The sequence below is a fragment of the Amblyomma maculatum genome, chromosome 1 (assembly GCF_055883805.1).
Source record: "Amblyomma maculatum isolate TAMU_Amacu chromosome 1, ASM5588380v1, whole genome shotgun sequence".
In the NCBI taxonomy this organism is placed as follows: domain Eukaryota; kingdom Metazoa; phylum Arthropoda; class Arachnida; order Ixodida; family Ixodidae; genus Amblyomma; species Amblyomma maculatum.
Window position 1 is genome coordinate 430952631 of NC_139344.1, and position 27659 is coordinate 430980289.

General features: G+C 46.1%; 1 protein-coding gene across 1 annotated transcript; it reads left to right on the forward strand.

Moving 5' to 3' along the window:
- Positions 1 to 67: 67 nt before the first annotated feature.
- On the forward strand, positions 68 to 27211 carry LOC146209382 (uncharacterized). The gene is made up of 5 exons (XM_084599941.1): positions 68 to 909; positions 12661 to 12800; positions 18805 to 18872; positions 25358 to 25444; positions 26780 to 27211. Exons 1-5 carry the CDS (start codon positions 790 to 792, stop codon positions 26914 to 26916), a joined length of 552 nt encoding a protein of 183 aa, XP_084456067.1. The 5' UTR covers positions 68 to 789; the 3' UTR covers positions 26917 to 27211.
- The last annotated feature ends 448 nt before the right edge of the window (positions 27212 to 27659 follow it).

Below are 27659 nucleotides of genomic sequence, written 5' to 3' on the forward strand. Positions count from 1 at the left end.
TAGTTGTTTAGAAACAATGAATAACGTACTTTCCTCTGTTTGCAAAGAATATAAAGCGGATGCTCTAAAGCGACAAAGTTTGTTGTCATATTCTCACTCGCGACAAATTAATTCTTGTTCATTTCAATCTGAGAACATCCTAATGGTGAACTGGGCTTACAATATATATCGGATATTATAAGGCATGTCAGGGTAAAGACAAGCAAAGAACCACTTCTCATTATAGGAGGCGTGGCCTGCATATCGATCTAAGCTCTCAGATTTTGCCGTAATTGCAATAACTTCCCTTTGTTTTTCCCATTCAAAATTACCGAATGACTTCAGCATAGTGGCAGAGCTCTTTTATAGCTGCATTCCTTTTGCCTTCATAAATTAGGAACAACGGCAGAGCGGGCAAAACAGGATGTTCATTTACTGCCTGCTGCAATGTACAGACACTACTTTGTCCGCTGCAAAACAGAAATGACATCTGCAGCTATGCAGCGAGTATTCTGTGACACACGCGACGTTTCCCGTCATATTGCAGTTTCATTTCGCAATTTTCAGGAAGAGATGATTCGCCCAACGAACACAAGCCGTCAAAGTTAGAAAACCATATTGCCTCATGGCCGCATGAATGCGGGCACGTCCAGGAAATGCACGTTATTCGGAGAGGCAGCAAAAATGCGAACTATGAGTCAAGGATAATAAGTTTCAATTTCGCACTGACCGAGCGCAGCGCAGTTCCGTCTGATAATAAAAAGGCAGCTTTGAGGTTGTTTGCAAGCTTCGAGTACTTCAGGCGCGGAAATGGTAACTCTACGGGCAATTTTTTTCACCACGGTTTGCCTTGGCGGCGTAGCCATTGCAAAGCTGGGCCCCCCTGGGGGACCTTTGAAGATGCCTCGTGAGGCCTTCGACAGCTTTAAGGTATGCTGACTGCCTGGTTCTCAGACCTTACATAACTCTTTTTATATATATTTATATATTTGCTGAGGTTATCTTGGGTTCTAGTAAGGTTTTATTCCTTACCTTAGTACCGCTGGTTTTAATCTTTACTAATGTGTACCAACTGGCCCAACTCTCCACTCTACGAAGTCGGTAGATACTCGTAAAAACTGGTTAACGTTTCTGAATGAACTTTACCCCGGTCACTTAGCAGATCTTAAAGGAAAGATAGCAGACCATTCGTTAGGACATTTTCAGGAAAGGGTACCACATTGCCGCTGAATCGAGACGCTGAGGTAGGAAGTAGTTTTCACATAGTTTGGTTGTGGTGGCATCTGTAGTGACCCATCACCGAACCCTTTGTTTCGCGTTGTCTCGGTCTTGTTGGGAACCATCAATCCAGGTCCCCGTTGCTCACCCCTATCCGGACGGCACGCATGGTTAGCAATCGCTGCTCATTAGGCTTTTGATCCCGCAGTAGACCACGGCATTTCCTCTGTTGCTCAATGTGACCGGTGTTTAGGCCATACATGCTAGGGTTGCATATACGACCGACAAGAAAATCATACACTATAGTCGAAATCACTAGTGCCATGCAAAGTTAACCGATTGTTATTTAGAGATATTGCACTGGATTCGAAGAGAAGGCCGTTTATAAGCGTAGGTGTAATAAGGAAGTTTCAAAGGTAACAAAGCAAAGGTGGCGATAACATATCATATACAATTTGGCCATTTCCCGTGCGCCTTTATTTCATATTTTGTATTTAAAATGATTAGCGTATTTAAAACATAAGAGCCAATTTCGAAGGTCCGCAGCACATTTTAAAGCCAAGAAACTTCAATGCAGCCTTTCTGTTAATCAGAAATAAATGCTAAATTCAGAAAAAATGTTGGTAGAAATAGGGCCCATTTTTATATCACTTCTGATGTATTAGGTTTAGGGGAAGGAGCGGTGTCGAGGGAATTAAACTCTACGATTTAGCTAAGGCGTTGCTAGAAACAATAACATATTCTTTGACATTGCTTGTTGAAAAAGTATGCAGGCAAAACCAGTTGACCAAAATTAAATTCGAGAAACTTCAATTTAGTCATTTATGGCCGCTATCGCTTTTGTAGATTTAATATATAGAAAGGACTAAGGTTTTACTATGCAGCCCGCATTTTGCTGAACAGATGAATACCAGCGTCAAAAATACTAGCCCAAGGAAACTCCAAAGTTTCATATGATTATGACATTTGAATTTCATGTTTAGGAAATTGTGGTGATGGCCGAGGGTCTTAAATGTATATTTTCTATTTATGGCGAATGTTTCACGGACTCTCACAAGAAAATTTTAATTTCTCACATATTTGAAACTTGCGATTATACTTCACCTACTATTCTTAGTTCGGCAGTTATCTCGCGAAGCATGAGTGCCATTAGGTTATTTATAGCGCAACTTACGCGCATTCGTTTCTTTAAATCAATCGTGCAGAATGTCTAGCAGTCGCTGATAGCGCGACTGCCACAGCAAGCGTCACCGCTTCTATTGTGGCTGGCTTAAAGCTACTACTACGAAGAAGAAAATGGTGTGGCAGGGCGGGGATAGTTCAAGCCTAATGACACGACTCGACTCATTTCCAATAGGTTCTTGCAGATCTACCAAAACTTCGATGTTTGCAGAGGCGATCTCATCAAGCGGTGGAATGTAATGCCAGTATAAAACGGCCATACGAGTATATGGTATGACGGGCTTTAAAATACGTGTTACGTAAGATATAGCAAGGTTTAGCTTTCTTTAATCTTGAATGCGAAACATCGCCCTGTCAACATGGTGACCGGCATCGGAGGAGGACGGCCAAGTGGGGTTTGAACACGTCACTCGTACTGTGATTCTTAGTATGTTCGTTTTCAATGGTGTGCCAGGATCGCGTATGGTTGGAACTCACCTAAACCAAAATCCATGGGCGGGAAAAATATATTTTTATTTGTATTTAGTGTGTACATTCTGCCTCACGTGCGCCTAAAAATGTCGGATCGTCGAAAACATGGTTTCGGTGCGAGAAACAGATGGCGCGAGTAGGCTTAAATTACAGCAGTGGTCAAGTTTACATACGTTCCACTAAATCTTTTGATGTGACAAACAGCGCAATCTCACGCAAAAAAATCCCTATAACATGTCTGAAAGTTATTTGGACAGTTTAGTATCCTAGACGATATCTGCATACTAAATAACCAGATCTACTTACTCCCGTGATTAGCTGATGAAGTCTGCTAGCTTCCATAGTGCTGCAGGTATAGGTTATGCGATGAAGTCTAGGGGAGAGCGCGAGGCGCCAACGCCGCTCGGCCCAGGGCTGAAGTGCGCTAATGTGCCCTAAATTCATCGCTTTACAAACCTCTGTGGCAACAAAACGTTCCCTTGGCTCACTGGCAACCTGGAACGCATTCTTATATTTTTTAGCACATTTACTAGCCATTTTTAATTATGATAGACATAAATTAAAAAAAGAAAACATTATATCAAGTCTTGTTGTAGGGGTGGACAAGGAGCGAGTGTCGTACCCGCCAGGCAGGTAATTGGCACCCGATTAGGCCATGTGAATTCTCAAAGAAATACTTCAGAAAAACCGCAAAATAGCCTGTAGCACACAGTCGTTCGCCATGTCCAAGCAGTGAAAATGTGGCACAGGAAGTGAGCTGTAAGACGACTCTAAAAGAGCAGCGAGCCAGCAAAACTTCAATGTGCGATCGTCATGCGAAGTTTACATTCATTTGTGATTCCCGACGGTTATTCCTCGCACAGAGACCTCAAACGTCAATTGTTTTTCTTGATTTGTTTTTGAACTGGGCTTGGATATTTTGGGCAAACAAAGCTGAATCAACAATATGTTATGGAAATATGACATTAGAACAACAGACTTTTGTGAACTGCTTTTATTTTCAGTTTCGTACAAATTGTACAATGTTGTACATTTTGGAAAATTGAAGGTTAATAAGGATTTGTTTCTGAGTTATTTGGTGGAACATGTATGTCAGAAACCACATGCCAACGAAAAACACCTACAGAGGGGAACACACGTAAACAAGTCAAGTGTACGTGCGTTGATTTCTGTGAGGTACCCCAGGTAGCACAGAATATGGGGCCCCAGTAGGTCCGATGTAGGCAAGTGGGGCTGGGGCAACCATCATAAAACCTGCATCGGACCCCGATGGGGCAAAAGTCGGCAAGCCCCACTTGGCCTTGCCCCTGCTCCTCCTGCATGGGTCCCATAGCGGCGTTTCTTGGGCTAATGTAGAGCACATTCCTGCATCCAGACCACAAGGGCCCCTTGCCGGATATTTCAGGGCAATCCAACCTAAATGTGGACTTTTTATGGGAAAGCCCTTATAGATCCGAAATGAGGCCGCCCCCATTAAATCTTTGTGGGACCAACATCGGCCGTAGTGGGGCAAGTAAACGGACATACCCACATGCTGCCCCAATCGGCCCCTTGTAGGTTACTTGAGGGCAGGTGAAATATGAATAATGGCTCAATTTGGGCAAGCCCTCGTGAAGCCCAAATTAGGCAGCCTTAGCTAAACCGCTTTAGGTCCCACATAGGCTGTAATGGGGCTGGAAGGCGGGCCTGCCCGCATGGTACCAAAATCGGTCCTTTGTGGGGATTTTGAAGGCCCGTGAAACAGCAGGTGGGCTCTAGGTTTGAAAACAACGTCCGGCCCAAATGGGGCTGCCCACATAAAACTGCTTTATATCCCCACATGGGCCGTAATGGGGCTGGAAGGCGGGAGGGCCCGCATGATACCAAAATTGGTCCCGTGTGGGGAATTTGAAGGCACGTGCAACAGCAAGTGGGCTTTAGGTTCAAAACCTACACCCAACTCAATTGGTGCTGCCCACACAAAACCGCTGTAGGTCCCACATCGGCCATAATGGGGCTAGAAGGCGTGCGTTCAATTGCGTAATCATTGTTTCCAACCTTTATTTGCATTAGATGTTGCCCTAAATTACTATTATAGATGATTTGTATAACAGTTGTTGCCATGTTTAGTCGATTAGAAATTTACATGGCTTTAGTTCTCGCGCTCGTGCAAATTGCGCTACAAATACTAAAACAAACTAATTGCCAACTGTTTCCTCTTATGTTGTCGCTTTGGACAGCCTGCAACTCTCAGCACAATATTACTGTTCAGAACACACATCTCTATAGCGTGAAAAAGATGTACATGAAGTCATTTCGGCTAGATGAATGTTATGGATTATTGTAAAATTTAATATTGTGGCTGTTTAGAAAGTGCAGACATCTATAAAATAATTACTTAATTATGTGCATAAACATTGATTGGGAAAACATGGACTAGGGCTTTCCGTCAATTTCCTGCGTCGGACCCCTATGAGAATAATGTGGGCAAGCCCAAGTGCGGCTAGCGCTATAGAAGCTGCATTGGTCCTATGTCATTATCTAAGGCGCTAACTGAAAAATAAAAAAAAATGTTCCTCCAAAGCGGCTGCCCAAATTGGTCCAAAGTAGGACCATCGCGGGGTGTTGGCGGGATGTGCCCTTTAAACAATGCCGGAAAAATGTGGGCAGCCCCTCAAGGGCTGCCTGCATCGGCCCCTAGTGGGGCCCATTGGGGCTTTGTCGACAGCCCCCTTCGGGCCTACGTCGGCCCCCCTTGCAGCACCCACATTGAGCCCACCGGGGCTGTCCTGCATTGCCTACACCGGGCCCACCGCGGCCCTCCCTTCATAGCCCACTTTGTGCTACCTGGGACTCTTCGTTGGCTGTGGCTTCTTACAATTAAGGTTAATGACATCTGTAAGACAGTGAGGCAATCAATATCCCAGCTCTGTGAATGAGCGGGAAGCGCGTTTGCTTTAAAGGATCTTTGTCGCAAGGAAGGGTAATCAGATTTCTTAGTAATGCACTAATGAAAATGTTATATGAATAGCCTCAGTAGAGTGTAAGGCGCACAATTCCAGAGTCCAGTTTGACTGAGTTGATAGCACTAGTAATATGGCGCAATTCATCAAACCGGCTGCTCGGCTCGTCGCTGCTAAAACTGTGCACGCACCGAGAGCAGCTTCCTCAAAATTGAGTCAAGTAGCCACGTTATATCTGTTTTCGGAGACAATAGACCAAAATACTGTGATTTGTGAGAGATATCTGCTTCATTATACGCAGGTAGCTTTCGCAGTGGAGTATTTAAATTGCGCGCTCAAGCACAGATATTTATGTATGTTTAACAAGACAGGCTTCCCTTCTGCTATCCCCTGCATGCACATGTTGCTGCCAGTTAGAGACCCGCGCATGAGTTTTGTCCCTTGAGTGGTGCTGGTGGCAAATTATTTATTCTGCTTTGTCAAAGCCGCCACCTTAGCGTCTGGTTACTGCTTCTCAACGTCTGCACGCCATGGTTTCTCGTTAAACGCTGTCGAAGACTACATCAAAGAAGATATAGAGGCGCGTAAATTGAACACAACGTCATGAGAACGCCATGTAATTTAGGTGTGATGCCTCCTCGATCTACTTGCAGTCCATAAAGCAAGTTATTGGGCGAGTTAGGGATGATCTCCTGAATTTACAGCGGGAAATACTATGCCCTGTATTTCTTTGTTGTACCTTCTTTCAAAAAGCGCTGTGTTGTGTCCTCCATTCTTGTATAGTCTTTCGCGCTGTAACTATGGAAGCTTCCCGCCCGCTTTTACTGTTGCTCGCCGCATACGCTGATCGTCTGCAGCCGTTGATCTAGTGGTTAGAGCGCCCGTCTCGGCTGCGGGAGGTGGTTAGTTCGAAACCCACCGTCGGACACCGACCGGTAAAAATGGGTACAAGCGTCCCCCGGCGTGGCGCTCGGCTTTTCCAGGGGTGTGCGTTTGGGAGAAGCTCCGTAAACGCCGCTGCGCGCCCCTCCTCCGCAGTGGGCCCAAACCCAGTTTCGAACCTCGCAGCCTGCAAAGGTGTTTCTGTTTGTCTTGCAAAGGTACTTCCTTTGACCCTCACCTGAAGTGCTCCCTTAGAGCCTCAGCTGCAGCAGTCCTAAAAAAAAAAAAAAAGGGCCGCATAATGGGCTGTTGCCGCGCAAGGCGGACTTATTGTTGTCCGATGGCGGAACGAATCACTGCCACATTGGCGCAACTATTTGGGCCGTGACCCCTTTTCCCAAGAATTTCACCCCAGAGAGCCGAGCACCAGGCCGGGGGAAAGCTTGTACCCATTTAAAAACCGGTGGGTAACCGGCGGCACCAGGGATCGAACCCGGTACCTCTCGAATGCGAGGCGGATGCTCTACCACAAGGCCACCGCTTCTTTTTTTTTTTTCTTTATTTCCTGGCTTTGGATCATACCATTTCACAAGAACACAACACGAATAACACAAAACAAAGTACATATTGGAAGGTCATCATCAGCCAATGTCAGGCTGGCTTCGTCTCAGTACATTAAAACTCCCGCAACGACAGCAAAGGCTCTACCCTTGAGAGCCATTCGGGAGGTTCAGCAGCCACTTTCTGTATGGCAATAAACCAATTCACACTTTCCCGAAAGTATATTCTAGCGGGTCGAGCATCCCTGTCGCAGTGATAACCCGCCATTCTGGAGCGCCATATAGAGTGGAGGCCCATGAGCATGATTAAATCATACGGAACGCCATCTTCATTATCAATGCTTAAATACCGGATGCCGTGGGAGTCTAGTGGAAATTCTTTCTTTATCGTACGTTGCAAAACATCCCAGAAATAAACCCCTTCCCAACAATGCAAAAAAACATGGTCTATTGTTTCCGGCTGCTTGCAGATTAAACAGTGCGCCCCCCACGGTAAAAAAAAATCTCTTTCCTCCAAAAACTTCTTTACTGATAATGTTCCGGTGTGTAATTTAAAGAAAAATGTCTTAGCTCCTGGCGACACCTGCATTTTCTTTACTCTCTTCAAGACATCTCTGCCCGGACCTCCACTGTATAAGGTTCTGTACAAGGGTTGTGGCAAAACAATGTCACATAAATCGCGATACAGCTTTTTTCGTTTTACAGTGGACAAATATTGATTAGAAAAACGCACTGAAAGAAGTCTTACACTAGCGACGACCTCCCTGTAATAACCAAAAATCCTACCCGTAGCTTCTTCGGTGGAGACAACAAACTCCGGCAGTAGGCGCCGTAGCCTAACTTGGCAGACGGTGCGTAAGAAAGGGTCCGAAGCATCCCGAAAAAACAAAAACCGGTTGACCACCTGCCGTAAAAACAGATGGCCGAGACCCAAACCGCCGTCTTTTACCCGACGGAACAAATTCGTCCCGCTGCAGCGTTCCCATTTACCTGCCCAAACAAAAACGGCGAAAATCCTGTGTAACTTCTGTACGTTTACGCGCGAACAACTCAAAACTTGCATTGCGTACCAAAGTTTGCTGATAAAAAAAAGATTGCATACAGTAGCTCTGGCAAAAATCGACATGTTTGCGCCTTTCCACTTCTCGGCTCTCTCCCGTAGTTCGGTCATTTGCCCTTTCCAATAATGCTCGCTTTCGCGGTAGGCACCCAGCTCGACGCCCAAGTACTTGGTCGGTATGTCTGTCCACGTAACATTGGCAAAGCGATCTGGTTTCGACGGCCACTGTCCATGGCAGAGCCCAAGGCACTTGGCCCAGTTCACCCCGCTACCGGTAACTTGAGAGAACTCACGGATACATTTGACAGCCTCGGTGATACTCTCCTGGTCAACCGTAAACATAACGATGTCGTCTGCATACGCGAGCAGCTTCACTTCGGCTGCTTGTAACCTAAACGCACTAATGTTGACATTATTCATAAGTTTCATGCACAATGTTTCAATATAAATGCAAAACAAAAGAGGACTGAGGGGACAGCCCTGTCGCACCGAACGCTGCAGTCGAATGGGGGCTCCCAGACTCTTATTAATAATCACTCTCGTCGTGCAGTTACGGTACACCAGGGCCACACCCTTACATATAACTGAACCAACATTCACATGTTCTAAAAGGGAAAACAAAATTTCGTGATCGACGCAGTCGAATGCTTTTTCGAGGTCGATCTGAAGCATGGCGACCCGACCATCCCAGTCATCACAACACTCAAGGACACTTCGCGCCTTTTGAATGTTGGTCACTATTGACCTCCCTTTTATCCCACACGTTTGGTGTGGTCCTACTATATCCTTAATAACCGTTTGCAACCTTCGGGCCAAAACCTTCATAAAAATTTTATATTCAACGTTTGTAAGTGCTATGGGTCTGTAAGATGTTACCAGGCGTAATTTGTCTATTTCATCAGTTTTAGGAATGAGTACGGTGTGGGATGACCCATATGACGGAGGCAGGGCATTTAATGTGTAGGCATCGTTATAAATTGCGTTCAAAATAGGTGTGATTTCGTACTTAAATTCTTTGTAAAAACCTGCGCTGAACCCATCCGGTCCCGGCGATTTACCGGCATTTAAACTGTCGATAGCGTGCTCCACTTCTGTTTCAGTTATCTTTAGTTCTAATCTCTCTTTCACTTCATCGTCCAGACGCGGTATCGTCGCCAGAAACTTATTCTTAAAAGTGTTAGCGTCTACCGTGTGGGATGCGAAGAGGGTTTGGTAATGGGCGTTGAACGCTGCTTTGATGTGGTCGTTGTCCGCCGCCAAGATACCGCCCCAATCTATTTGGTCGATGTGGTTCCGTTGAGCGTTTGCTTTTTCTAACCCCAGCGCTCGTTTTGATGGCGCCTCCCCTGCAGCTGTGTCTTCTGCCCTTGCCCCCACTAACGCACCTCGATAACGATCTTCGTCTATCAATTCTAGTTTTTGCTTTGTTTTCCGTATATCTTCAATCCATTTCCCCGGCGCTCGAGCTTCCTGTTTAAGCAACGTACGGAGCAGTGTCCTTAACTCCGTCTCTTTCTGCTTTTCCTCAAACCGTATACAGGTTGCCCTCTCTATTGCTTTAATTTTTATAGTTTCTTTACACAGCTCCCACTGTTGCCAAAGGTGCATATTTTTACTTGGGTTTATTTTTTCAATTTCTTCCTTTACTATGCGGGTAAAATGTTCATCCTGCAAGAGTTTATTATTGAATTTCCACATTTCCCACGAAAAAGAATTCCCTCTCTTTACCCATCCAAAAGAACATTTAACTAAGCAATGGTCTGAAAACGATACCGGCTCTACTTCATAACTATTGCATTCAGGTAAGATGTCGAGGGATGCATAAATGCGGTCCAGCCTTGCATGACTCGAACCCTGGAAATGCGTGAGCTTTACGGTGCGGGCTCCCTCGAGACACTCTGCCACATCCTCGAGGTTACACTCCTCAACAATTCGCGATAGCACTTCAGTGCTTGCGTCTCGGTATGGCCGCCGGCTTGTCTTGTCTCGCGCACTAAGGACGCAATTAAAATCACCTAGGACGATCAGTTGTCTATCGGTGCAGAGCCGCTGCTGGATGCCTTGGAAAAACTGCGCCCTTTCATCTGCTACATTAGGCGCGTAGAGACAGACAATCCGCCAATCCGTGCTATTCAGCGAAAAATCTAGAAGTGCACACCGGCCCGACTCACAAGAAAAATGACCAAGCACTTCAAGCCCCGGCAACTTCTTCACAAAAAGAACACAGCCAGCCGATGTGCCTACAGCGTGGCTAACCACAGCAAAAAACCTAGGCGTGAAACGTTGCACCATGCTCTCGGTCTCTTCCTCACCGTCAACTTTCGTCTCCTGCACAGCTAATACATCACTATCATGCTCCGTTAAAAGTCGGTACACCTGGCCTTGTTTTCTCTTTCCTGCCAGACCTCTAACATTTAGCGTGGCGACCTTCAACGGTGATGCAGGAGCCATTTTTTAAATACGAAGAAGAGACCGAAAGCACGGTGCTTACCGCTCGCGCCTAGCACAAGGCTAGACGCCTCCGTCCTCCTCGAGCTTCTGGCCGTGCTCGAGAGGCGCCGTGTCGCCGGCCCGCCTCTCGCTCGCAAGGTTTGAGCGAAGCTTCAACGTGGCCCTCCTTGTTTGAGGCGCCTTTGCTGGTGGTTCCTCGGAAGTAGGCGTTGCCTCCTTGTCTCTGCCGGTGCTGGTGTCTGCATGTGGGCGTTTCCCCGGCCGCAGTTGTGCCGGTGAACCTCGCTCACTTCCTTTGCTTCTGCGCCCTTGGGAGCCGGCAGGCTCTCCGCGTCCGCTGAGGTCTCCTCGCTTGGCTGTGGCAAATTCACCGTAGCCGGCGCGAGCTCTGGCTTATCGGCAAGGGGGGGGGGGGGGGGGCGTCGCCACTCGGAGTCACCGAGGTGCCCTGCGACACGGGAACCTTGTCCAGCACGTCGGCACCCTTTGCTGCTTCCTCAGCCTCGGCGACGTCCATCAGCTCCCTGTTGTCGTCCTTCGCACCGAGCCCGGTCGCTGACGCGTAGGTGCGGACGCAGTCCTCGTCTGCGTGTCCATAGCGCCTGCACTTGGAGCACCTGGGCACCTTGCAGTCACGGCGAACGTGGCCTGTGCCGTGACACCGCAGGCACTGCATCGGCCGCCCGGGGACCACCACGAGAGCCAACTCGCCGGCGACGCGAAGCTGGTGGGGCAGGTCGTCCACCTTCATACCTGGCTTCAACTTGAGCAGCACTGTTCTCGTGGTGGATCCCTTTTCCTTCATTCCAACGACGCGCCAACGCTCCCGCGTCACCTCGGTCACGTTTCCGAACGCCGCGAAAGCAGTCCGGATGTCCTCGTCTTGGGCACCGTGTAGCATCCAGTGCAGGCGTAGCTTCACCTGCTGGTCTTCAGGGTCGAATATGAGGCAGCGGCGTCCCTTGACTTCCAGCTCCTTTAAGGCGGCCAGCTTCTTCGCGGCTTCCGTGCTGTTCATGGTTACCGCCCACACATGGTTGATTTGGTACTCCCCAACGCCACGACGTCGGGGAGCGCACCGACGTTAGCGAGGGCATCCCTGAAGTCCTCGACCCTGTAGGGCCTCATACGCACGTCGCCGTGCAAAAACATCGTGTTTAACACAACACGTCCGGTGGGCAGGGTAGGCAAAACGATCTCGTAGTCCTTATCTTCTTCGGCGCTAAACCTGTTTCCGCGGCCAGCAACGGCCGCTATCGCCGCTCCGACGGAGCTCATGATTCCGCGTCCGTACACTGCGGTGGCAACCGCTTCGGTGGCCTTCTTTCCATCCTCAGCGACCTAGTCTCCGCTCTCGAAATTTTCGCACTCTTGTAGAAAGACGCAGCAGAGTTTATTCTGGTATCCTTTCAAGATAGTAAGAGGGGTATTCTAAACGCTTCATTACAAGACGCAGCGGACAATCACCATCGAGACCAGCGACCGCATTCTGCCTTGTCATGTGACCGTGAAAGTATCGACTTCTCCACGTCATACGGTCTCCCGACGTTGTTATCGCTCAGCGACTCCTTCTTCTCCTTCGTTATAATGGCACATACTGATCAGTTACTTTACAACCGGCGACGCACAACGTCGTCAGTTTGCTCTCCCATCAATCATTTATTATTACCACATTAACCATTCCTGGATTTCTCTCATATTCTCTACTTCTTGCGGTTGCTTATCCAGTAGTGAAAGATACAATATAAATTTTTACTCATTTTCTAACTCTAATTTCGCATTTTTTTGCCTATTTTACTGTTGCGTTCCTGATAGCCCTTTCTTGTAAGAAGAATTACCCTAACAAAAAAAGTAGCCTTTCACCGCGGTGGAAAAGAGAGTATGCAAGGTAACTGAAGTCTATTCTACATTGCAGACGATGTCAAGGTTCGAGTACGCGGTGGCCATATCGGATTCGAACAACGACACTCTGTTCGAATGCATGGCGACGAAGAGAACTGATATTGACCCAGGATCTAAGACGGCCACCTATGCATTGTCACTTCCTACAGCAGGGTACAAAGTTCTTCCTTCAGTAAGAAGCGGGCCAATGACGACGATGGGCTCAGGAAGCCCTCAAGTCGAAAGAATTTGTTTATTGATAATAGAACTACGTTCAGTGTTTACTGAGCAGTGATCAATACTATTTGCATTGTGTGTCTTAGGTCACCGCAACTGTCGCTTATTTCCGTAGGTTCAATTACTGAGGAAAAATAATGAAATTTGTAAAAAAGCTATTACCTTACGAGATCGCATCTGCATAAACACTGCATCAGTTAGCAGAATTTACGAATACCCATCTCGGGAAGATACATATACTCGAACAAATAAATGCTCGAGCACTATTTATCCAACAATCGTGTATATATATATATATATATATATATATATATATATATATATTTACATTACCCCTGAGGACCAAAGGCCTTACCGAGGGGGAGTGGTAAATACACAAAAATGAAGAGAGTACAGTATGTATATGAATGTCAAATAGAACCTGAGTATACATTGTTAGCTAGAGCTACGCGGAACAGCTCATAGCTAGTAATGCCAACAATTTCTGCTGGAAGTTGTTCCAGTCTCGTGAGGTTCGCGGCAGGAAAGATTGCCAGAAGCTTTTCGTGTTACATGAATATATATATATATATATATATCGGGTTTCCCAGCTAGCTTGAACCAAGGGTTACAAAATAATATAATTGAGGTAGGTCAGTGAAACCAGTTGCATAAAACTGCCAGCCTCCTTGCGCACTACAGGCATTTTTTTTTGCAAATACTTAAATGGCTAATTATGGTAATTTTTCTAATTCAATAAATATCGATTTTAGAGCAAAAATGAGAATGGGAAAGTTGGAGAGCGCCTTCAGAAACCCCCCCTTCCAGTAATTGCGATAACGAAAGCATCACGTGTATCTTTTTTCCCGGGCTCAAAAGAAAGCCCGCGAAATACAAATAAAACCACGTGACCATCCCATTTGCGCGCCACGATTGTAGTGCTCTCAGTCGTGGTTTAACTGAACAAAATCAGCTGCGGCCGTCTCTCCTCCGCCCCGCTAAAGCGGCAGGCCGATATGCTTGTCATGGCTTCTTCGCCCGCGTCAGAAAGGCGGACCACGTGACAGTGCAACTAGCAGCGAGCGCGGCAAGGCCTTTGCATACTGTCACGTGGGGGTGACAGGGTCGATGACACAAAAGAAGAGTCGGTTATTGCACTAAAGAAACTCTTTATTGGGCTGACTTGCGCCCGCAAAAGAACTAAGCAAATCTGCGGCGGCGATAACAACAAGTGTGCTCTTCGATCGTCGAACAAAGAATGCCCATCGCACTCGTCAACGCTCAATTTAAAGGCTGCTCAGAACAATCTAGATAACGTCGCAACTGCTACAAGCACAAGCTGGAACAATGTAGATAGACACATGAGTGGCCATCGAAAAGCCCAGGGGCTTTTCGATGGCTGGATTACGTCATCACGCAGCATTTCCTCAACTTGATCGCGTATGGCCTGGCGTTCTCGCGGCGATACACGATAGGGGCTTTGGCGCAGAGGTCGGGCGTGTTCGTCCGTCCTTTATAATGCCGTGCTTGGCCAGTGGTGTTTGTCGTACCTTCGATGACGACGAGAAGCACTCCCTGCAGCTTCGAAGAAGATTGAGAATCTGGTTTTTCCTGCTGTGGGTCAATGCCGGGTTGATGTCAAATATGGGCTGACGGAATTTGTCCGGTACGTCTTCCAGTGTTTGGTCGTGGAGGGCGAATACGTCTTTGAGGTCCGCTAATTCGTCGAGAAAAGCTATCGTCATGGCGTGCCCTTGTTAATATGCCGGTATTCTTAGGTTAAGGTTGTTACCAGCGCCTCAGCTTGTCCTCTCCGCAATTTCGCGATGCCTCTTGCGATGCCGACACCTCGTTCCAAGAGCAATTGGATATTTCCTCCGACGATGCCTTCAGCGGTTATGATGTCTGCGCTACCTACGCCGCTTGATCGGGGCGGCATGGTCAATTCTCCATCGAGGATGTTGAGAGCGACGTGTTGCGTCGAAGTCGTCGTCGCAGGAATGGCTCTGTCTGTAGAGAGCTTGATGAACTTGGATCGGAGGTAGATGATATTCCTATGTTCATTTAGGAAGTTCATGTCTAAAATAACGTCTCCGAAGCACTGCTACAAGTCCACAAGGCTGGTGGGGTAAGTACGCCCATCTACGGTTACTCTTGCAGTACATCGTCCCGATGGAGTAATCAGGTTGCCACCTGCGGTGCGAATCAGAGGGCCTTCCCAAACGGTGGTAACTTTCCTGAGCTGAGAGGCTAACGGTCCACTGATGAATGAATAGTCAGCTCCGGGGTCTACTAGGGCAGTGACTCAGCGACCGTCGACATCAACTTCAAGGTCGCTTATTGTCGTCCTCACATTGCATGTAAGCCTTGGTTTCCGATCTCGGCTCCGTCATTTCTTCAGGTCATGGCAAGGGCATACCGTTGCTACTTCGCTGAGAAGCGGTGTCGGTTTGCACTCTGGTCGTGTTGTGGATGTCGTCGTGTGGAGCAGCAATGAAATGGCTGCGTCGTCGTTAGTGGTCGTCGGCGGCGGAGGATCTACATTTTTCGCCGTTGAGCAACCACACCTCCAAAAGTTGCTGCCTTTAGTTTCCCCTACGGGGGCTAGGAGACCGTCCTTGCACGTAACTGCAACCCGGTCAAGCAAATCGGGCATTGTACGGCGATTGGAAGCGTGACAGACGCCTTGGCGACGAGTGCTCTCCACAGCGCAGGAAGTCGTTGATTTCCTGTGGTCGCTCGCCAAGAAGGGGTCGTGGGGCGTCGACAGCGAAACCACTGAGGCCGATCCGCCTGTACGGGCAGTGACGGATGATGTGTCCTGCTTCACCACAATGGAAGCAGAGTGGTCGGTTGTTAGATGTCCTCCAGGCGTCGCATTTCCGGGAGCTTGAAGATTGTTGGTAGACTCGGCGAGCGGAGGTCAAGGGGAGGCTTTCGGGAGCAGGATAGTAGCGACGAGGGCTTGGGAGGTCGAGTCGGCTTGGGAGGTCGGGTCGGGGCGCAGGACGACGTAATGCAGCAGCATAGCTCATCGCTGCTCATTCATGCATTGGAGCAGTCAGGGTCATCGCTTTAGGAACGCCCAGTGCCTGCTGGACTTCTTGACGTACGACGTCCGCGAGCGTCGTTACCTGGGGTTCTTGTGATGATGGCAGCAATCGGCGAAGCTCCTCTCGCACGATCTTTCGGCTGAGGTCCCGAAGATTCTCTCCGCTTGCAGATGCGCTGGGATAGTAGCTTGAGTAGTCCTGTTGAAGTGGTCGCTCGTAGGGGCGCATCCAGGTGTCTAACGTCTTCTTGATGGTAGATGCTTCCGTTTCAAATTCCACTACGGTTTTTGGCGGATTTCGGACAAGACCTGCAAAAAGCGATTCTTTAACGCCTCGCATTAAAAATTTTACTCTCTCACCTTCAGTCATGTTAGGGTCGGCGCGGCGAAAGAAGCGCTTCATCTCCTCAACGTACGCAAGGACAGGCTCGTTAGGGAGTTCAAGTCTTGACTGAAGGAGGGCCTAAGATCTTTCCTTTCGGACGATGCTTGAAATGGCAGTCAAAAACGCTTCCATGAAAATCTCCCATTCCTTCATAGCTGCCTCATGATTTTCGAGCCAAACTCGGGCATGTCCTTGAAGAACAAAGTAGACTTGCCTGAGTTTCGCGGTGTCATTCCAGCTGTTGAATTCTGTCACACGGTCGAAAAGGTCCATTCATTCTTCCGCATCTTAACTGGGAAATCATTTGAAGATGGGGGGGGGGGGGGCTCCCTGAGCAGCACGAAGACGACTGTTGGTGTTGATTGGGCCATTTCCAAAGTTGATACCTTCAGGAGTCGAACGGGGTCAGGCAGTAGACCGTGTTCGGGTTGTAGTCCTTGGAGTCGGCGGCTGGCTCGGTTTCCTGTAAGCCGGTCTTCCGGGCGACTGAAACAAGGCTGAGGTCTTCGCTTGAATAATCAAGGGCAGTACCTCCACCAGATGTCACGTGGGGGTGACAAGGTCAATGACACGAATGAAGAGTCGGATATTGCACTAAAGAAACTCTTTATTGGACTGACTTGCGCCCGCAAAAGAACTGAGCAACGCGGCGGCTGCGATATCAACAAACGTGCTCGTCGATCGTCGAACAAACAATGCCCGTCGCACTCGTCAACGCTCAATTTAGAGGCTCCTCAGAACAATCTAGATAACGTCGCAACTGCTACAAGCACAAGCTGGAACATTGTAGAAAGACACATGAGTGGCCGGAATCTTCGAGACAGATCTCGGTGCATATTGCGCTACAATGAAACTGATAAAGGTGCGTCTCGCGACATCGAGCATTAACAACGAATACAGAACTGATACGCGATCCAGAATCACAGTGATAAGGCAGGATGCCGGTAGCTGTTAAAAACAACAAATGCAGTTTTGAAGGCTTCGCGACAATACCTTCTCTCCTATCAGCAAAGCGGATGAGCGTTAAGGTATCAGCCACTGAATGTGCGCGTACAGGCTTGGGTAACGGGGCGAGATGACTTCATGTGACCCGACTAAGATTCGCGCTCGCACCTTCATTTGCTGGTACTTTATTGCCATCCACCGGTCGTGACGAAGGCTGCTGGGGTGCGCAGGCCTTCCCAAGATCTTGGTGGCGACGGGCGAGCTCGAGCTCGCTGCAACCATCGCCAACATTTCAGCCTGCCGCTGCAATGGGTCCATCAGTAAACGGCCCCGGCTGATTTCGTTCGCTCAAACCACGACTGAAAGCACCACAATCGTGGCGCTCAGATGCTCTTGTCACGTGGTATTTGTGTTTTGGGGGCTTTCTTTTGAGCCTCGAAAAAAAGATGCACGTGAGACGTTCTTTATCGCAATTCATGGAATGGGGGTTCCTGAAAGTTCTCTACAACTTTTCGATTCACATTTTTTTTTATTTTATTCAAGACAATAATACAGAACTATTGTCTTAGGGGGACGAGACTAAAGTGCCTGCTTTTTGGCCTAAGGTGAATATTTAGGAGATTATAAAAATTTACGTAATTAGCTAATATAAGTAATTGCAAAACAAAAAATTGCTTGTAGTGCACAAGGACGATGGCAGGTGTATGCAGCTGATTTCACTGAGCTACCTCAAAGATATTATTTTGTAACCCTTGGTTCAAGTTAGCTGGGACACCCGGTATGTATACATAGGTTGAAAATGAAGGTTGATATGTATATGTATCTCTTGTACGTGCATTATGTGCACTTTCCGTAATTCATTCTTTCTTCAATAATTTAAAGTCATTTAACGAAATTTGAGTGACTTTTGCTTTCACTTTTGGCGAATATTTCTAGTGAAGTCATTTGATAAGTATGATTATTCCTATTGCAATTGTTCCTTTCCTTGTAGAGGAGACTGATTGCTTCGACAAAGTTTCTTGGTTCTAAAGGAACTTTTTCTCGCAGTCTCCTCCAACACTGATTGCAAAAAAGATTTATTTTATGATATTAACAGCTATTAGTGCTCACGCTATACTTGCACTTCTGACTGTGGACAGGAGGTCAGATTATTGCGAATATTATATGCGCAGTGCTGCCCCGCCGGGGTGGTGCAGTGGTAAGACGCCCGTCTATTGTGCCGGAGTTCCCGGGTTCGAACCCGACCTCGGCGGCTGCGTTTCGATGGAGGCGAAACAAAGTGGCGTCCGTGTGCTGTGCGATGTCAGCGCACGTTAAAGATCCCCAGGTGGTCGAAATTACTCCGTAGCCCTCCATTACGGCTCCCCTTTCTCTCTTTCCACTTTCACTCCCACCTTCATCCCTTCCCTTACGGCGCGGTTCAGGTGTCCACATAGCAAGTGTGACAGATACTGCGCCTTTCCCTTCCTGTGAACCAATTATTATTATTATTATTAGATGCGTAGTGCAATTTATTAAATATAAGCATGTCCGTTGAAGAAAGCAGTACTGTCAAATGCCAGTTCTTCACAATTCTATAGGCAGGAGCTTATCTTCCATATCAGACCTGGAGATGAGCCTGGCACTCTTGTTTTCACAGCTGATGTTGGTAAGTGTTGCATTCTTATATAATATACTTCATATGAATTAGCACTACTGGATAGCCGGGAAAGTTGCAGAAAAATATTGGCCCTTTTATTGCTGCCAGCGTCTAAGCAACATTCACCTAATAATAGAAGCACATTCAAGCTGTTTGCACTGACAGAGCAGTGGAAGCCGACGGCCCACGATTCTGAAAAAAACTTTTTCTGGTATCTTGGGGATTTTTACATTGGTCACACAAGTACCAGGCAATATGGACTCTTCTCTGGACTCTGCAGCTCGGGTCTTACCCTAATTTCTTTCCCCATATATTAAGGTAAATATCAGTCACTGGAATATGACTACGCCCTAATCTTCTCTTTCATTGCTTCAAATCGTTCCACGGCACTATTTTTTTAAAGAGTGCTTTATGGTATGCTATCTCGCGTGCATAATTTTTATATTTCTCGGATTAATTAGCTTCCCGTACATAGAAGCAAGGTTTGGCTGCATGTAGTTTTTATGTCTTACCATAATGATGTAACCTAATTCCTCAGCGTAAATTTAATGAGGACCAATAAAAATTGCACCTTGTTCCCTGCACCTTGTTCCCTTCGCACCTTGTTCCCCTGCACCTTGTTCAATTCGTGCACCTTGTTCCCTGCGGAACAAGGTGCACGAAAGCGTTCCATAGTCTTGATAGTTGCTTTTGACAGTGACTCAAGGCCAAGCTAGTGGCTTAGTCTGCTTGAAGTGAAAATTATGGCATGGTCACAGTAAAATGTTCGAGCAATTATATCATTCAATATTTCTACTAGAGTCTGAAGTGAACAGTGACACGGCGAAACGAAAAAATAGGATTAAATAAATAAATTTTTTAAAGAATCATAATAATGCTAATTACAATAAGGAATTCACGTTTGCTACGACTACCAGCAAAGAAATATAGGAACCCAGGTTCGCTGAAATCATTTATTTTATGGGCACTGGGAAATTCATGTCAGCAACCTGTGAGCCTACCTTTACGGAACAATACTTTCCATTGTTCCAGGGCGCTGCATTGCAGTTGCTCTAAGCTCTTCAGCGCGGTCAGTGGAAATTTTGATATGCTGGCTGCCTATTAGCCCCGAGAAGTTTGAGTGGCGCCCTCTGGCGGTCAGCCCGACGTGACGTCACGGCAAGGACTGCCTGCGCCGATCGCTCTTCTCCGGGTTGCCGCGTAGCTTCGAATCTGCGGCCTCGGTAGTTCTCATAACAACAGCGTTATGAACAACGTAGACAGCACCCATCGAGTGTCAGGCAAAAAAAAAAGTATTTAATCATGATTCCTCTTGCTTTCAAAACACGAAACATGGGCTCGTCGCGGTGAGCGCAAGTCTCGCGCGTGCCCGAGCGCTCGCCGTGACGGGCGCAGCTGGTGCCGTCGCCGCGGCAGGAGCCTTTCGAGCGTCGTCCCTTGAAACTGATGATGTGCGTGGAGTCACTATCTTCATGATTGTATTACGAATGTAATACAACCATGAAGATAGGTCTATATGCCTGCGACGCGATAAATTTGTACCGTTTTGCTGAGGACGTTGCTTAGAGCGCGCATTATGGACTGCGCGCTGTGAAATTTGTGCACGGATTTTTATTTAAAAGAGGCTACTGATTAAAATTTTATTAGAATCATCTTACCTGTCGAGCATTTTTGAGAAGCATTTACGCATGATTTGCCAAGAGCAAAGTGCATTTTGATGGCCAGAATTATGAGTTATTAACCGTGTCGTAAACATTTCCGTCATTCCGTTCGCCTCTGCCTATTGCGCCGCTGCCGTGCGCGCATAGGATGTCTTGGGGGCACTGCTAATTTGCAAATTTCTTTCCAGTCTCCCTTTCACTGAGGAGCATAAATTCCTATGTGGACAAAGCGTGCGAAACAAGTCGCTGCCTTAGTGAAGCAGAGAAACCACTTTCATCAATGATTTTTGCAACCGTTATTAGCTGTTTTTGCTTGAAGATGTCATTCGCGCTGAGCTGAATCCCAGCGTCCTTCAAAAGCTTCTGAACCTTCACGGTAACTCCTGAAAAGAAGAAAGCGCAAGCTCTGTAAAAAAAAAAAAAAAACAGCTGCAGGTGAAACAGGCAAACAGTGTATAAAACTGTATTACATACCTTCAGAACTTCCTGTGCGTTGGTTAGCGCTGGTCCTTGAGAAAAAAAAACGACAGAATTATTATGCCATCTAAACCACTCTCTACAGATACAGAGATATCACTAAATTTCCGTCACGTACTGAAAACTTTTTCGTTTTGTTAAATACTACAAACAGCTCATTGAATCCATATGTTATGAGGATGAAAAATGGGTCTTGTTTAAACAGGCCAGTCTTTCTCTGTTCTTAGGGTAACATTATGCTTAGAGTGATAAATTTGAAATGCAGTATTTTCATGTACATTTGGTGACGTGGCTAGATAAAAGAATATTCCTCGTGTATCTACGGATGACTTTTGGTTTCATTACTTCATTTTTATGTTGTAACAAGCTCTCCACTCTAATTTACTGCAATAATATAGAGATTGTTTAAGGTATTAATTACTGAAACGATTTGCAGCGCTAAAAGACGACACAGAGAAAAAAGATGCACAGGACGGCGCTTAATTGTTTGTTTTGATCAACAGTAGTGGTGAGGAAGCAAAAGCCGATAATTTATCACGATTCTAGCTTACTCATGTATTTCAGTTTCATGGTCAGAACTAAAGATAATGCGGGATATATAAATGTTTTTCTTTTTCCTGAATGCTTGATAAAGATCATTCACGTCAATGTGAATCATCACAAAGGAATAGTGGCCGCATAGCGTATCCATCGGTAAACATACCGTCTCAATCTATACTTCCACCTCCTCTTCTGGTTGTGTAGCATCGTTCATGGGAACGGCGCTCGAATTTTCACTACTGTCCCCATTCTTGTGTGTTGTCAAAGCCTCCGCGTGTGCGCAGAACTGGTACGACTTTGCGGGAACGCCACCTGGAATCAGATAGAGTGACTCAGGCTACAACCTCAAAAAACACTGAAACAAGGCCTTAACGAAGTTTGGGCATTATCTCAGAAAAGCGCAGAGCAGCTGCACATCACGTGCACTTTAAAGCCATGCTTGTTGCATAGCACACAAGTCTGAGACGTAGCTAAGGGAGGGCTTGACGGAGCCCGGAAAAGAAGAAAAAAAAAACATTCCCTATCACAACCCTTATTGAAGTTCTGTTTTTAGGGCATTGAATCTGCGCCCCATGTCTTAGAAATTTGGAAAATATCAGCATTCAAACAAAAAGACCAGCACAGCGTGTCAAATTTCGCGGCATGAATGAACACGAGAACACCACTGCCGTGAGAAACATTTTAAACAAAAACTTAAGCAGGGTCTTAGTTGATTCAGCTTGGGCATTCCGCTACTGAGCAAAATGTCTGAGCACTCACTGACACAAAGATCGACGAAACGAAAGTTTGAGCAATGGCTGATTTACTTACGCCGCCGCTTCGTCGATCCCGGAAGCGATCGCCTTGCCTCGCTACGACGCACGGGAAGGTTGACGGATGGAACAGCGTCTGGCAATAGCTTTGTTCTTGTACATCGATAATTAAAAAAAAAGACTAGTTGACAAACAGCCCGTAAAAGTGTCGCTACACGTACGGCTCACCTAGTATCTTGTACATCGGCTACACAGTCTTCCTTTTTGAAGTGCTTACTGCACACTAGTGGCAATGCCAACGGTTGCTTCCCCATTCGAAACTTTATCAATCTAACCTCCTTCATTTTGAACAACTTTGGGTCAAGTGGAAGCTTACACCGGCTTTCTTCCGTGATTTTCACTGCGCACTGAGCAATAAGTCACCATGATTATTCGCGAGTGAAAACGAACGAAAGGTGCCGGCATCGGCCGGGAGGGGACTCCGGCTGGCGGAGTCCTTGCCGTGACGTCAGACTGCGGCGATCGCAGCGGCGCCAGTGTTCGCTCTCGGGGCTAATACACGCATCAGAACCATTTACTTTTTACATAAAATCAGAGCAGGGGCTTAAGAATTTAAGTAGCCTGTATCTTAGGCTGTGTCTACAGAGTTTTGCTTTCTTGTAAGTAAGCTCCTGGAGTTACGCCTAATGGCTGCCTCCACATTGCTTATTATGCTATTAATGCTGAAAGATAATATTGTACGAAGGAAACAAGGAAGACCATTGAAATACATCGCAAGTGCCACCCAATATACAGCAGTGTAGTGATGTGGCACAGTTCTGTACAGCAGCTAGATGACCGTCTACGATCAGGATAGTTATAAATTCCTTCAAAATTATTACGCCTGCGCAATAAAAGTTTATAATTCATACATATTCACAGTGTCCCAACTGTTTCCTTGAAGATGGTGGGATTGTGCCATTTTTTGCGAGCACGTAATGAACCAGCTAAGCAGGAGAGGTAAATGGTCAACATAGCTCGGACGTGTGCGGAAGGCCGAAACCTCGGGTAATTTAATAATACAGTGGCGCAAACTAATATTATCATGAGGAAATAGTACGTTGCATATCATAACCCCTGGGATAAAGCAGTGCAAGAAAACTGGGTGTGCGGTTCTGTATTATTAAAGTTTATGTATGAGGTGCCTTTGAGAATCTTCACTGGCGCGCTCACGGTGACTTGCACTAGAAGACATAACAGAAAGAGAAGGCTAAAGGAGATCCCCATAACGAACCGAAGAACAACACGGGGGTCAACTTAATCGAACATTTACGGGTCAGCCCTTGATTACTATACTTGCAGCCTCCCCACTCTTGCACCGCATGTGTCTGCAATTATCTTCCTGTTTCGTGTTGGGCAAGATCGCGACGCGGTGTCTACCGCATGTTCTGGTGCCCCAGGGGTTCGCTTTAAATGCTGGCCGTGCAAGCGACGTGGCAGACCGCATTAGTTGCATTTAGCACATGATCCGCGTAGTGGCCAAAGCTATAAGGTACAGGTCCCGTGACGCAACCGTCTAAATGGAATAACCAGTAGTAAACATTTATTTTACTGCCCTGTCATCGCTCGATGGTGAAGGTAATTTTCGGTTTAACATTTGCATAGAAATTATACCCAGTTTCATCGTCTAAGCATTTGTGGGCCGATAATAGACCTATGTATATATTAAGCCTACTCGTGATTATGGAATAGGTAGCACAGTTCACTGTGGTCGCATAAATGGTGCCCTATCTCAAAACTGTATGTGCGTTTGTCTTTCTGAAGCATTGGTTTGACGATGAGCTTTCTAGGAAGATAGCCTTACCAATCTCTTCCCAGAAGGCTTTCGTGTCACTGTAATAACAAATATATTTGAAAGAAAACTTGAAAAAGTTTCAATACAGTATTTTTTTGGCGGGTATTGATAACCGGAAATCTCTGCTGTGTATATATTTAGGTGCCTGTAATTTGAGCCACATATCAGACATGCACGTCAGAAATACGCTTCGCTATGGCCCTCACTGGGCATGCTTTCTCGTGGCTGTAGCCGCAACAAAGCATACATCTGAGCTAATAATGACGCAGTTTCCAGGTGAAAATTTCAGTGCTGGCTGTAACCCGAAAAGCGAATAATGTTCGCCCTTTTGCAACTGCAGTCGTAGCACTTACTACAATACTCAAATGCTGCAATATCGGTAGGAACCGCATTTTGTTTAACCTTATGAACACCGGCCCTTCCAAGCCAAACATGGGTGTGATCAGCATGCAATTCCGATCAAACGTATGCCTTGTGCTAAAACAAGCGATGTCAGGCAACATCACGACTGACGCGTAACTGCATGAAGCTCGTTTCATTACGCGCTGCCCCTCTAGTAGGTTATGAAGTATCCATTTGGCGAATATTTTTGCACTGGTTTTCGCTTTGGCTGAGTTAATGCCGGAAGGAAGGTGGAAAAGCTGAGCTTTACAAAGACATTTTCCTTTGATATTTTAACACAGTATTTTAATTGCATTAACTTCAGGGCATGAATAAGCACGAGGTTTGAAGGCAATTGTCTTCTATCAAAACTGAGAGTGAAAACTTCCTTTGTTACAACGGATTACCGGCTGGTCATACCTTTCTGTTCACGGTATAGTGCTTTAACGATAACGCGCTGGAGAAAAGCGGTAGGATAAAAAATTACAACAGGGCCGTGTTGAGAGGTATTATCAGGTAACCTGCGCCATGACTCTGGGATTTCTTTCAGTGGCAATCATAGTTTCTCCGCCTTTCTCTGACGCTGCAGACGATTTCAGCAGCTTTCGCTAGCCTTTAAAAAATTGCTGACACGTTCTGTTGAGCGACTTTCTTAAACGGAACCGTCCTTACCAGAAATTGATTCTTTCTGTTTGGAATCTGAAAACTGCTAACGTGAACAGCCCCTGGAGGGGTTTGTTTTAGAAGTGCGAACAAAATATCCGCAAACTATAATTTTGCTATAGCGATGATAGCCAGAAACTACTACGATTGTCGAAATCACGTTGAGTGCGAGGTGGAACCTTTCAGATCCTACTCCGAGGGACGGTATTATATACTACACAGACTACGAAAACTGCGTCGTTGCGAACTTGAATCTGCAAGGCGAGGAAAATCGTAAGAAATTTTTTGTTTCATTCACAAGAAAACGTTTTCATAATGTACTGGGCTTGAATATCTGAGATTTTTAAGATATGCACATAAAAGTTAAAAATTCCATCCTAAAGCTTTTGAACGTAAATCTCACTCGTGCTGGGTGGGCTTTATGCTGATCGCGTATGTAGACCTGAAATCTAAAGATGATAGTTTGACAATTAAAAAGCAATGTTTAATAAGCAGCCGCCCTTTATTTTTATAGTGTAACTAAAATATAGCTACCGCTTTCCAGAATACAAGAACTAATTTAGGGAACAGCTGAGCACTGCAAGAAATACAGGATTTTGGGGCCTCAGTTTATTAAGTATTTCACAATGAAATGCATTTATAACTACCTTGTGAAGAATCTCTACTCATGACACCCTCAAATAGAAAAGGTTCACGTTACCGGTAGTAGCCGTATGACGCACACACAAAACAAACAGTCATCAGATGCCATGAATGCGATTAAACTCCGCTTGCGGTAGACTCCCTTCTGCAGGTTGAAACAAAAACATGCTTCCGCAATTTTAAAATCGCAAATGTAAAAGCAAAACTGGTGTTCTAAATTTTTTTAGTGCTTTTATACTTCGCTGTCTTCGATACGACGAGTGCCGCTAAGAGAAAATAAAAAAAAACATACAGGATTACCAGCATATTGAGAGAGCTCTTCCCACGCCTTTTGCGACGTCACAAGATAAACATTTAAAAGGTGGCGCCAATCCGCACTGCGACGCTTTTCCTCTACAAGGCTTTATATTCGTATGTGCGTAAACTAAACAACGTTTTATTTCGCTCTGTTCACTGCACGAATTTATGCAAACTGGGTGGGAAAATAACAAAAACTTACAAAACACAACAAAAAGCTCATGAAGAATGAAAATTAGCACTGGCACTAAAAAAAAATAGCAGGCGGGATACAGGCAAATTCTTTGCGTGATTATTTTCTTATGTTCTGAAGTATGATGTTGATGTTTAACTTCGTACGAAAAGGGCCTGCTTATTTCCTAGGATTCATTCTCTCTTATCATGTGTTTTTACTCTGTTATTGTCCTTTCAACAACGCCCTACGTGTTCAATTTAGTGCTGAAAGTTCATACCAGTATGACGGAGATTACAATACGGAGTAAGCATGATAATAGGAGGGTTTCGGTCGCGCATTGCGTGGAGGGATAGACAAAAAGGAACTTTAAGAAATATAGCCACCCATGCAACCTTCGGAAAGCAGGGGGGGGGGGGGGGGGGGTGGAGCAGTTTTATTAAAACCTCTAGGGCAGAAGGGCACCATTGATTGCAACCGTACCGATTTGATTGCAGAGTGCACGCTGTGGACTCGACTGGCAGTGAAGGACAATGTGCCCCAAGATTGCATAGACCACTTCGTCGACACTTGCGGTGTAATTGTTCCCGCCCACAGCAGGGATCTCTGCCCTGACGGCGAAGGCGATTACTAGCTACAGCGGTTGATTTAGGTACGTTTTCTGCGACATGATTGTACACGCTGTCCAATTGTATTTCAGTTGTAGCACCGCCATTGATTACGACGCGCAAGCAATAAAGATGTGGAAACAAAATCTGACATCGCCTCTTTTCTTCAAATATTTTGTAGATTTTGCTATTATCCCCATGAACGGAACCGTAAAGATTATTTAGAATTTCACACTTTTTCTTACCTAGCTACTATTTTCCTTACTACCCTGGCTCTGCCAAATATATTCCCCGCAACCTGTGCAATTTTCACACACAAAACACAAGTTTTAGATGGCGTCAGGAACGTATAATGGATAATTCTGTTTGCAAAACGAGAACGAAAAAAGGGCGAGTTCGTGTGTGCCTTTTGCGCTGCACATTGTCACATTATGCGGTGCATACGCATAAGCAAAGAAGAAGACTCTCGTGAGTTTGAGAGAAGACGACGTTCAACAGCGTCGGCTGGTCTTAAAATTGTCTTTAACGACATATTCCCCAATAATGCTAAAAACTTATCATCCGTTATTCTAAACGGATTATTAGAAGACCATTTAAGAAGTCTTTCTGCTAGTTTAGTTGTAGCTACTGACGCATCTCAAAGTAATGAAAAGGCGGGTGTGGGTATATATTGTCCACATTTAGACTGGTCTTTTTCTGTCCGGCTTCCGGACTTCACCCCAATTTTTGAGGCAGAGTTTCTGGCGGTGGTACTCGCTTTACGAAAATT